At 36.7% G+C, this 13641-nt stretch overlaps 1 protein-coding gene across 6 annotated transcripts in view; it reads right to left on the bottom strand.

The window, feature by feature from the left end:
• The window catches only part of Ppp1r12b (protein phosphatase 1 regulatory subunit 12B), a 206986-nt gene that overhangs the window by 146385 nt on the left and 46960 nt on the right, over nucleotides 1-13641 (bottom strand). For all 6 annotated transcript variants that reach the window (XM_047520111.1, XM_047520110.1, XM_047520108.1 and 3 more), the window contains exon 2: nucleotides 3848-3978. In XM_047520111.1, the coding sequence (XP_047376067.1) occupies nucleotides 3848-3978 (131 nt within the window). The remainder of the gene's footprint in view (nucleotides 1-3847; nucleotides 3979-13641) is intronic.

Consider the following 13641-nt stretch of genomic DNA (forward strand, 5'->3'; position numbering starts at 1 on the left):
GGACTAAACTATACTATAATGGAACCCAAACACTTATTGTTCCCAAACACACCCATTCTCACCCAGTTCTCCCCCTTAGTTCAGTGTTTCCTCCAACTGGATGGACTGCAATCTCTTCTCCTTAAGCCTCTGTCTATTCTCACTAGCTGAATTCCCTCTCCTTCCTTTAATGCCACCCCCACCAAACCCTAACTCGGGACCTCAACACACTGTACCTTGACAAGACCACTCTAAAAGCAACGTGAGGACAACAACTGTGCTCTCCTCACTGTCTCCATTTTCCCATGTTCTCCTGTTTTAGGGGAAAAAAGTAAAACCTCTTTAATTTTGTACTTTGACAAGAACAAAAATAAATATCAACCTATGAAGTAGTATCTCTTTACCCTGAGGATCCTTATAGTTGTCCAGAAGCTCAGAAATAACCATTAGCTCAATACACATGTCCTTAGAAAATAAAGCTTTCCTATTCTTACTAATGCATTACTAATAAAAGGTCTTTTTGCTACTGTTTTATGGGAGGAAAAAAGGAAATGAAATGTGGTAAGACAAACTCAAAATAAATTAGCATCCCAATAAACTAAAAAGTCAAACTAAATGTTATACACTTGGGTCAATCTGCTGCTTCTAAGTTAAACACTATTGGTAATAAAAATCTAATACCCAGTTAACTAATATTGTCTCACCTTAAATCAAAATGAGGGAAAAATAACCTCTAAACCTCCTTTTGATATACCATACTTAGTATAAATACGAGACAAAAAATATCACAGAACATGAAATAGAACGTATTTGATTCGTCCTAGAAAGTTGGTTTACCTTTTATCCTTTTCTACTTCTGTGAAAATTAGAGTTCCTAATGATCCTGGGAATAAAAATGCAAAGTGTAAGATCGTTAAGGTACAAAAAGAAGCCAGGTGTGGTGACACACACCTGTATCCCAGCGACTCAGGAGGCTGAAGCAGGATGATTGCAACTTTGAGGTCAGCCTCAGCAACTTAGCGAGGCCCTAAGCAATGTAGTGAGACTCTGTCTCAAAATAAAAGATAAAAAGGGCTGGCAATGTGGGTTGGTGGTAAAGCACCCCTAGGTTCAACCCCTAGCACCTTCTCCCCATAAAGAAAAACGACAAGATGGCCAAGGGCTGATCTTAACTAAAGCATTTTTTTATTGGTTCTGAGGTAAAATAACCAAATTGAATAATATAAACAACTGTATTCTATCATATAAAAAATAATGCCACCGTCTGGAGTGGTGGCATATGCCTGACATCCTAGAAACTGAGAAGGTTAAGGCACAAGGCTCAAAAGTTCAAGGCCGGCCTGGACAACTTAGTGAGATCCTGTTTCAAAATAAAAATAATAAGGGCTTGGGGTGTAGCTCAGTGGTACAGCATTTGCCTAGCATTCAGGAGACCTGGGATTTGACCCCAGTAATGCAAAAAAAAAAGAAAAAGGGGAAAAAAGCTACATATTGCAAATAAATAAATAATGATAGCAAAAACAAAATCTGTAATGATATGCATAATGAAAGATAGAGAAGGCCATCCCTACCACCACTCCAGCTCTGCAAGGCATTCTGGTCCATATCATCTCAACTGGGATAAACTTTCATAGGTCTAATTTGTAATAATTAGATGAGGAAATAGTAACTGATAGATTTACTTCATTCAAGGTAATATCTAAGCAAGAGATTTCTGAAATTTGAACTTATTTTTAAAGGAACTGTGTTTTAAAAATGAATTAAAGTAACTTTTGTTAAAAAAAAAAGTCATTACAATCATTTCTTTGTACTCAGCTTCACAGAGGAGTGTGATGCCAAACAAGTGATCCTAACCCTAAGCATAAGCTCCTCTAGAAAATTATATGTGGAGAGGGGGCTGAAAAGAAGTGAATCCTTGAATGTAAAGAGATTTTGTAGCTCAAGTATCACAAACATGCCCCCTGAACAAATAATTGAATCTCAAAGAGGAGGAGCCACTATGTTCTACGTTTCTTATTGTTTTAAGTAAAATCAAATTTGACTCTTGGGCATCAGAATGCTGGCACTGGTGAGTAAGGAGGAGAATCAGAGCCTTTCCTGTGAGACTCTGAAATGGGGACAGCCTAGGGGATAAAGAGGTGACTGACTTTTACTAATTTAGAACACAGTAAGAAAATAAGGGGGAAGAAACCACACTATTCATTTCCCTCAGCATTCAGTCTGATCAGTCCTCTGCTTCTTTGAACAAGCAGTCCAGTCGACACCAGTGCTGCTGGCTACTGTTTCCCCAGTCCTGACCCCCTTTGCTTAGCTTCTCCCACTGAGCATCCCTGGCTCCAGACCAAGTGCAGACACCAGGGTCTCCCCGAGGAAATGTGGGCAAATTAGATTCTATGGAAGCTATTCTCAGACCTCTACACAGCTGCCAACATAATTCTCCCTTCTGTTTGCTGAATAAGAGAAATGTAATGAAGCTCTAATCATATTACTGAAAACGGCCTTAAAACAATCTAGTTGGACATGGTGGTGCACTCCTGTAATCCCAGCGGCTTGGGAGGCTGAGGCAGGAAGATCACGAGTTCAAAGCCAGCCTCAGCAAAAGCAAGGTGCTAAACAACTCAGTGAGACCCTGCCTCTAAATAAGATAGGGCTGGGGATGTGTCTCAGTGGTCAAGTACCCCTGAGTTCAATCCCTCGTACCCAGAAAACAAACAAGCAAGCAATCTATTCTTCAAAGGACCATATCGTTCAAAGGACCATAGAATATGATTTTATTTAAAGAAGTTAGTGTATCAATATAAATTTATCCTCATCTAGAATATATTTAATTGCTTCATTTTAAAGATGTTTCAACTGCCAAAGCCTATTTAAAAATAACCTCCCTGATCTTTTTTTCACAGAACAGACCTTTCATGTAGTGCCTCTTATATTTCAGACATAAGGATTCTTCTGCCCAAGGCAGGGGCAACTAGTTGTCATGTAAGTTAATAGCTACTAATGTTATCTTATTAAACGTATCTATTCAACCAATGTGGAGTACAAATGTCAATCCCTACCTTTCCTTGATTCCACATGTTTAGGTTCTTTTTTCTAGTACCAGCACACCAGGTATTTTCTACCTTTGTTTGTATTAAGCATTGATTTTTTTCCCTCATATTCATATTGGTATATTAAAGTTGTTATAATGGTGGGATCTGTTTACATATTTGTATATGCACACAATATAACAATATAATTTGGTCAAAATCATTTCCCAGTATTTTCCCTTTCCCTTTCCTTTTCCTTTCCCTGGCCCCTTTCATCTACTCTATTATATCCCTTTGATTTTCATGAGATTCCCATCCCATTTGTTTTTCCTTTTTCTACTCTAGCTTTCACATATAAGAAAAGACACATGAACTTTGACTTTCTGAGTTTGGCTTATTTTGGTTAACATAATGTTCTCAAGTTCTATCCATTTTCCTGCACTTGACACAATTCATTCTTTTTTATGGCTGAATAAAACTCCATTGTAAGCACTACTTTAAAAACGAAATAACAACAACAACAAAAAAACAGGTTTACAAAGATATCAAAAAAAAAAAAAAAAGAAGTGAACCCAGAGAGTACACCAGACAGAATCTAACTCTACATACTCCAGCAAAAACAAATTACATGAAAATGGAAGCAAACAAAAACTTTCAACTAAGAAGCTATGGATTTAGCAGCTATGTCAAACATATAATTTGTTAGCCCTTAAAAATAATCAGCTTTGTGCATTTGTAATTTGTAATAGAGGCTGTAACTATTTATGAAATCCAGAATCTATAAGCAGAGGAGAAACGAAGGTTATTCCTACCCAGTCCAACAGAAACAGAATCTCACTCACTCTGCTATATTGAGATAGCCACAGGAAGCTGCTGCATGAAGGGGTGTCCAGCCCTCGTTGTCTTGCTGGTTTACATTCGCTCTATTCTCCACCAGAAACTTCACCATGTCCAAATTTTCATCAATACAGGCCTGAAAAGAAAAGTCCATTTATTCATTCAACAAGTATTTTTTAAGTTCTACTATGTGACTGGCACTGCTCTGGACATAGACAATGTCCAGCAGTTCTAATGATACATTAATTTTTATTTTTTCATACTAAATGTCCATAACATGACTTGTAAACTTAGAAGTGCTATAGGATTATTATTTATAGTGCTAATAGGATTAATTGTGAAAATGATTTCTAAAGAGTTATAAATGGGTAAGCTGTTTCATCATTATAATAGACAAAGAAGAGCATATTAGAAATTTGATAAGCACCAATTTGCTTACAAATTTTAAAAGAAAATAATCACATACTATCAGATGTAGTTTTCTCAGTGGGAAGTTTAAGACTATAGGATTGCTAAAGTCCCCTTGTTTGATGAGAAACAGTAGGGGGATCATTTCAAATGGAAGAAATGTATTTTCTTTTCATATATTTTCTGAATGCCTTCAAATAATATGGCAAAGGATGTTTATAATTATGGATGATTAGGAATCCTTGTCTACCTACCTCCTAAGAAATTAGGGAAGAATGCAGAAGGGTTTTGAATAAAGGGTTTAGGTCTACCATAGCCTAAAAGAAAGTCACAAACAGAAATGAGATCTGTAAAACCAAAAGGCTCTCTTGATAATCTACAGAATAAAATGGCGGTAGAAGGTTCATGTTGACAAAGGTAATCATTACATCAGGCTTAGATGGTCCTAAAACAGTTATTTCAGGACTCAGAGACAAATGAGACCACCTTTTAAAAACCTTCCTATGGATCTCCTCCTTTAAATAATAAGCAAATAAATAATCAAATTTTTAACTGAGAAAAATCCATTAATCAAATCAAAATTAGTTTCACAATAATATTAGAAGGTTTTATACTTTTTTAATTGTTTTGACATCTGCACTAATTATGCAAAAGCAATGTTGGGTAAAACTGCTCATGCCTTAGCAGAAATCAAGGCAACAGCACCAAAAAAGCCAATTCCACTTGAGAATGGCTTTGATGAAGCAGTAAAAATTATTAATTTTATTAAATCTAAATCCTTGAATATTAGTCTTTTTAATACTCTGTGACAAAATAGGAAGTATATTTGCAGCACTTCTGCAGAACCTGAAGTATGAAGTTGTTTCTAGGAAAAAGCATTTGTGCATGTGTTTGAGCTGCCTGATGAACTAGCTACTTTTTTCATAAAACACTACTTTTACTCAAAAGAATAACACACAGATAACCCATTGTTACTCAGACTTGAAAACAAAGTGAGCCTCTCACCTCAGATAAAATAACTAGTATTTGTTGTCAATGATAGAATTTGACCATGCAAGTAAAAACTGGAATTTTGGGAAATATAACTACCACCATGAACTTGAAAGCTTCCTAATACTCTGCTGACATTCACAGTGGGACTATCAACAAGTGTGATGTGTTAATATTATATAAAGAATCATAATGTGTTTACATTTGGAAAATCTGCATAACTCAATGAACCCATATTTTCCAAATAACCAAATGCATGGTGATAGAAAATCAGGCATAGGAAAAACATACATTTAAAGTACAAGTTAGACCAATGGTTTTTTTTTGATACTGAACCTAGGGGTGCTTAACCACTTAGCCATTTTTATTTTTTATTTCAAGACAGGGTATCCTTAAGTCGCTGAGACTGGCTTTGAAACTGCAATACTCCTATTTCAGCCTCCTTAGCTGCTGGGATTACAGGTGTGCACCACCATGCCTAGCTTGACCAATGGGTTTTAAAGTGGCAGAGTAAAATAAGTCAATGGTCAATGGATATGGTTTTAGCTTGTACATTGCAACTAACATTTAAGAAACTGCCAGTAATTAGAGATTTTTTTTTTTTTTTTTGGAACTGTGGATTGAAGCCAAGGCTTTGCGAACGCAAGGCAAATGCTTTGCTGCTGAGCTATATCCCAGCCCTAGAGTTTTGATATAGTACACAAGAAAAACATCCTCAATTATCTGAATAGACTATTAAAATACTCCATTTTCCAAATATATATATCTGAGACCAGATTTTCCTTCTACACTTTATATAAAACAAGATGTCACAACAGATTAGATGCAAATATTAAGAGATTTGTAAGAACTTTCTGATGTTTTTAAATGTATAGTTATTTTAAATGTATAGTTATATAATAAATTATATTAAAACATATAATTTATATTAATATATAATGGGTTGCTATTTTACTTATTTATTTAGGTACTGGGGATTGATTGAACCCAGGGGTGCTTAACTATTGGGACATATCCCCAACCTGATTTTTATTTTTTATTTTGAGACATGGTCTCGCTAAGTTGCTGAGGCTGGCTTTGAACTTGCAATCCTCCTGCCTCAGCCTCCCAAACCACTAGGATTATAGGTGTGTGTCATCACACCCAGTAGGATGTTATTATTTTAATGCATTAATAAGTATATATTTTTTAATTGCATAGAAAAATATAATAACCAATATGAACAAGGTTCTGAATAAATTTTAGGGGGTATATTAATAAATTTTTAACTGTAAAGAAATCTGAAGATCAAACAGTTTTAGAACCACTACACCAAGAAATATTTTATGATGATGATAAGCAACTGTTTAAATAGCAAAAGACTATTGTACAAAGAATCCAAGTTTGAACTCCAGAGGACCTCTGTAACACCAGACCCAAATAATACCATCACATCAAGGCAGCTTAAAGGAACTTCCTCCAGAGAAAAAAATCTCTTGTGAATCCTACCTAAAAGCAGGGGCATGGTTGAAAAAGCTTGATCCAAATTAAGTGAAAATTTAATTAGCTAACTATGGTCACAAAAAGCATCTTCGTTAATTTTTCCCAGACCATTTGATACTCTTCTTACAATTACTGAGATCAGCTAAACCATATCAAGCTAGATTTGATTTGATGCAGTATAATATATTCCTCCAACTTGACCTTTTGAGGTCAGATGACTCATAGCCAGTATTCATGACTGTTTCTTTTTCAAAAAGCAGTTCTAGAAATTACATTTCTTTTATGAGGCTTTCTAGGTTTATCAACTTCAATTCCCTACTAACACTTGTTTACTTCCATATGACATAAAATATTTTGTAATTATGCTTCTCATTAAATTGGTCACATGTTGTATGTCTGAGTCTGCAATTCTATATGGCAAGATCTAGTCAACTCATTGCCAAGTACCTCACTAAAACCTAAATAAAAACTAAGTGAAAAAATGGAAGTGGGCATGTCTTAATTCTGTTTGCTATAAAAGAAAGATTGGGAAATTTATAAAGGAAGGAGCTTTATTTTGGTGCATGGTTCTGAAGGCTGAGAAGGCCAAGACTGGATGTTGGCATCTGGTAAGGGTCTTTTGCTACTTCAACTCACTGTGAGAAGTGGAAGGAGAAGTAGGAATGTTAGAGAGAAACAAGAGACTAGACTCCTAATCCATTCCCATGGGAAAGACATTAATCCATTAATGAGGGCCTTACCCCTTGGGACCTAAAATCTCTCTCTAGGTCCCAGCTCCCAAAACTGCTGCATTGAAGAATTAAGATTTCAGTACACGAACTTTTGGGGTACAATCAAATTACAGCAGAGCACTTTTCAAAAGGGGACTAAAGTCAAAGGAGAAGACAGTATTTTAGAGACTGTGTTAAATACACTCTTTGCCCTTATAATAATACCTCCATCAAGGTGGCAAAATGCGCCATCTTCATTTGTGTAGCCCAGGACAATTGGGTCAATTGCTTCTTACTTGGTTATAAAGTATCTCTGGCTCTGAAAGAAGTCTAAAAACTTAGCTCTGATGGCCACACTACCATCAAACTTTTGAAAGTCAATGTTCCAAGATAATTTTCCACTTTGAAGATGTCAGCAGCCCATTCCAAAGGCCTAACATAAACCCAAAACTAGAGCCCAAGCATCAAATGGGAAAAATTTACCTTTTCTCTTTCCTTCCCTCTTAATGCCTTCTTTCTATTTTTTAAACTCTCTTTCACTCCATCACTACTTCAGTTCTCTCTTTCAATTTTGAGACACTGTTGTCTATAAATTTCAAATTCCTGATACAGCATTTTTATAGGAATAACATTGCAAGGAAGTTTGAGAGAACAGCAACAAAATACTGGCCTGATATCAAGGAATTAGTTTAGAGAAAATAAAGTAGTTCTACTTGCTTAAATCATTCTCCATGAAGGGGACAGAATATTGTAAAAAGCACCAGTTTGGGGGTCAGAAGGTAGAGTGTGTGCGCCAGCTCTGCCAATGCATATAACCTTGCCTGGAGTATCTAACAGAAGTGCCAGCATACTCATCAATGGCACTGGGAAGACCACCTACCTCACAGGGTTCTGTGAGGATTAAAGAAGACAGATCTTGGAAAAATAGCTGTTTCTGAGCCAGCAGCTTAACAAAGAGCAACCTCCCCAGGAAGAAACACACACAAGATATACCTACTCCTCACCCATCACAGCCCTCCCCAGCCCCCAGTAGCTTATGGGAGAAAAGTAGTGTGATTAAAAATGTCTTTCACTGGGTTCCTCAGCACCACATAAAACGTAAACAAATAAAACAAAGGTATTCTGTCCATATTACAACTACAAAAAAAAATTTTTTTTTAAATGTCTTTGAACTAGAAAGACTTGGGAGCTAGTTTGTAAGTCTAACTTCAGAAAAATCCCTCTCTGATGTTCCAAGTCCTGTAAGTTCCTAAATTCAGGAACTACCTGAATAAATAAGCACCATGGTTAAGATGGAAGAGAATCATTCTTGTAAGTGATACCAATCAACAGAATTATAGGGCATTTACTCACACGAAATACCTTGGAATGACTATTTCCCCCTCCCCCCTCTCTTCTTTTTTTGCATCCCGAAGAAGGACTATGACTAAAGCATAGATGAGAGACGAATGGTCCCTGAAAACCTTCTCAAGTGAATAACGACTAAATTTAGATGTCCTTCTGCCCACTCCATCTGCAGCTGTGCTGCTGACTCATTCACAACAGAAGCACAGTGCCTGAGCAGATTCGCCCCTCTGTGAAGCCTGTCCAGGGCCTGCACCCAGAGCTGTCCTGACCCTCCAGACGAAGAGCCTTTCATTTTCTTGAGAAGGAGGCTAAACAAGCTTTTGATATCACCCATGACAATGACAGGGAAATTCCTCTTTTCTTTTAAGTCAAAGTCCTTCTGATTTAACTTCCTTTTCCTTCTATTTTGTATTCCTGAAGACGTTCAGAAGAATACTAAAGTACCAATTTGTTCTAAGCTCTCTAAGAAACGGAGATATGACTTAAATATTAGCCTAGAAAAACTATTCTAAAAAACTACCAGTTAAAGCTCCCTAAAATCAGCATGTCACATTTCTCTGGCAAGGACTTTTTCTGAGGGAAAATACTTGCTTTTACTAATAAAACAGGGAAAGGGCACATGATCTTTCTACTGTACCTAATATTGCTCTCTCTGTATCAAAAGCAAAAGTGGCTGATGGTTGATCAATGCCAGAGTTAAATCTGGGAGTGCACAGAGGCCTTACAAAACAAAGCCTCCTTGGTTCCCAAAATAGCCTGCAACTGTCACCGCCACCAAGTGCTGGCTTTAAGAGCTGACCTTGCTGCTGTGTCTCAGAAGAATGCTAATACTACCTGCCTCAGCCTGTGAACAACTCTTTCCCACAAAACCCAGCCCCAGGTGCCTGGGCAGTTGTTACGCTAGAAGCTGGGCTTAGAGCAGCCTAACACCTAATTGTTTGGGTTTTTTAGCCCATGTTTGTCTTGATTTCAACAAACCATGCTGACAAAAATGTTGTGAGAGTACAACAAAAGAAACTACCAATTACCACAGACAATCCTCAGTATAAGAAAAAAAAATTGTGAACCATGTATCCATAGAAATTAATATCCTGAATATACAGGGAACACCTAAAACTCAACAACAAAAGAAATCCAATTCAAAAATGGGCAAAAGACTTGAACGGACACGTCTTCATGTTTATAAATAACATACAAATGGCCAAAAGCATATGAAAAGATGGTCAACGTCATTAGTTATTAGGGAAAGGTAAGTTAAAACTATAATAATATAACACCTCACACCCATTAGGATGACTACTTTCAAAAAAAACAAGAAAAAAAAGAAGAAGAAAAAGTGGTGTCAAGGATGAGTGGAAATTAAAACACTGACACTGCTAAGGGTAATAAAATGGTGTAGCCTCTATGGAAAACAGTATGGCAGTTCCTTAAAAAATTGAAAATAAAATAACCATTTCCATTCTATTCAAAACAGAATTGAAGGTAGATACTCAAAAGAACTGAAAGCAGGGTCTTAAAGAGATATTTGTTCACCTGTGTTCATTCACATCAGCATTATTCCCGCTAGCTAAAATGTGGAAGAAGCCAAGAGTCTACTGACAAATGAATGGATAAGCAAGATGTGGTGCGTGCATGCAAGGCACACATGCCCTGCGGACAACGTGAAAAGGCTTCTGGTCTCCAGAACTGGAGAGAATAATTTTTTTGTTATTTTAAGCCACCAAGTCCATGGTATCCTATTATACTAGGAGCTGGAAACTAATACAATGGACACAGAGTAGGGAATCAGAACCCAGAGAGTCTGCCATATTCTCACTTCTTCTTCAGCAGTGATTGATCTCTTCTTCATTAGATGAAAAGGAGCACCCCCCCCAAAAAAAAAAAAAATGTTTACACCACTTTCTAAAAGAACAACTACATTAAGTAGAAATTTTCTTTTAACCAATTTAAGTCAAACAGCAAAAATCCAGAAAGATCTAACCATAGTTCTTACGTGAGGCATTTCACTGAAGATGTTCTGGCTAAGGGTTGAAACTAAAGCCAAGGTATTGATTGATGAGTTCTCTGTGAATCCCAACATTTCTAAACCCAAAGTCCCCTTGCTCCAAACTAGGCAGCCTCATCATGTCAAGTAAACTAAAGGTCACAAAGGCAATAATCAGTAAATTTGGAAATCACCATCATCAGTGGATCACCATCATGAAAAGGCTTTAACATATTAGTTAAGATTGTCTAACCCAGCACTTAATCCTTCCAAGTACCTGTCTCTCCATTCCAGTCATGGTACAGTGTAATTACTGCTTAAGGGAGAATCATAATAGCAGTCTGCTCCAACATGACAGGTGACCCCAGCAACTGTCAGTCCTATGGGAAAAACTTACAACCCCACTGGCAGAGACAGTTTGGCTCCCAGATGGTGAGAACTATGTCTGATTATGTACTCACGGTCAGACAGGCTCGGGACATAGGTCTGGGCCTTTCAACAGAGATAGCCAAGAGAGACAGCATAAGTAAAGAATTTTCCATGGAGTGCCACACTGATTAAGCTTTCTGTTCTCACTAGGCTAGCATATCACCCCAAGAGTGTACATGTTTACAAATGAGACTAGAGAATATCTTCCTTCAATTAAAAGTAAGTATTATTGGGCTGGGCTTGTGGCTCAGTGGTAGAACACTTGCCTAGCATGTGTGAGGAACTAGGTTCAATTCTCAGCACCACATATAAATAAGTAAATTAATTAAAAGTTCATTAACAACTAATAAAAATATTTTTTAAATAAAGTATCATATTGCCTAAAAGTTAACAATACTTACATTTCAAAAATATGTTCATTCTAGATTCTAACAAGGCCTCATCTTTCTTTACCCCTGCCTTTATCCACATAAATGAAAGAAAAAAAAAAAAACCTCACTAACTCTTATAGGTGTCACCTTGGCAAATTTTGTATTTTGCAAAATTCTATACATCTAATCATGCTCTTATCATCAAGGCAGGTTTTATAAAGGTGAGGAAAAGAAGATAAGAAAGGGCCAGAAAACAAAGGCATCTTCTCAAAACTCATGGTTCAAACAGAAGATTTATAGTTCTAATCTCCAACTCTATTTTTTTTTTAACTCACTAATTATCCTACGTTTGAGGAACAATAAATGATGCCTACTAATTGTGATTAAAAATTCCAGTACAACTTTCTCTTGGGTCAAAGGAATATATGTAGCTGAATAAATACAGCACTTGGATATAAGCAAAAAAGTCCCATTGACATTACCTTCTTATAAATTCTGCACATAAGACCTGAATATTGAACAACTCAATGATTTTCTTAGATCAAAGGAAGTTCCTTGAAAAAAATTCTTAAAACAAAGTTTTAAAGGAAAGAAAGAAGGTGATAGCTGGTGTAAAAAGCATTAGGGCTTTTCATTTAAAAATGGAGAAATTTAGCTTAGGAAAGTTAAATGATGTATCTAAGGTCACACAGTCAGTTGCAGAGCCACCTGAATGCTTTTGAGCTACCAATATAGAGGCATCCAAAATAGAGTTCACAGACCAGGGTCAAGATACCACCTGGCTCATGGAACATTTTTAATACCTGATACCATCTCCCTAAAAATTGGTTTAGCAATTTGATATAGGTGTAGTCCTCCAATAACTTCATAGGGTCAATTGGTCAATTTGAGCTGGTCACTCCTAACTAGATTAAACAAAAAACACAAAGGTCCCACTAAAGTGCTTTGGTTACCATTCTGTTTATTAGCATGATCTGGATTAGAACCTCCCTCATATCTTGGCTACCTGTCTTAACCACAGCCCCCCAAAGGTCTACTCTGCTGCCAACTTGGCATGTAGACTACATTGCTGTTCCATGGAGAGGGATTTTTCTATTTAACTCCAGATCACTCTGTGCCCATAAACAAGTGTTTCACAAGCCACAAGAGTACAGCCTGAAAGTTAAGGCATGGGCAATGCTCCATGGCTGTCAAGTAAGCCTAGGGGAAAGAATTCTGAGACTCCAGCTTGTTGAGGAGTGAAAGCCACATAGAAATTTCAGGAAGTTTAAATTCACAGAAAGTACAAATCAGTGCACCAAAGTTCATCCCTAAAAGAATATATTAAACAAGAGGTTCTTATATTTTCCCAGCATATTTTCATCAAGAATTCTGTATAGTCAAAGCTAGTATGGACCACTGTTCCTATCACTTGTCATACCCTCCACCCTTTATGTATAGTCCTATATGGTAAAAGATACTACGGAAAGTAGTTAGACAATTCTACACCGTATAGCGTATCAGTTAAGAGCGCAGACTATAGAACAAGACTTTCTGGGTTCAAAACCCAGGTCTATAAGTTAGTAATTTTGTGTTCTCAGAACAAGTTACCTCTCTGTAGATTTCAGTTCACTTATTCAAAAAATTATCATATCGATCACTGTAACTACTTCATGGGGTTGCCATCAGAACTAAATGAGGTCATTTACATAAAAACACTGAGTGCAAGGCACATTGTTAAATGCTATGTAAATATTAGTTGGTATCATTATTATTATCACTAACAAAAGTGTTTCTGTTGGGTCTGAACAGTGCAAATCTCAACAAGTCTGTATATATGACAATACTAATGTACTGCTGGGGCTGTTAGCAAGGGACATTCTTTTCCACATAAGGAAATGCAAAAATGATACACTTAGACATAAATATATTATAAACTCTATGTGAGTTCTTGTAGATGTAAGTAGATCAAAGTCAGTCTTCATTAATAAAAGAAGGAAGTGAATTTATGTTAAGACTACAGGAAAGAGGAGACAACCAGTTCAGAGTCGCTGACTTCTAAAGCTGGTAAATAAGTTCAGGGGTGGTACAGTAGGTTT

Source organism: Sciurus carolinensis, chromosome 12, assembly GCF_902686445.1.
Source record: "Sciurus carolinensis chromosome 12, mSciCar1.2, whole genome shotgun sequence".
Taxonomy (NCBI): domain Eukaryota; kingdom Metazoa; phylum Chordata; class Mammalia; order Rodentia; family Sciuridae; genus Sciurus; species Sciurus carolinensis.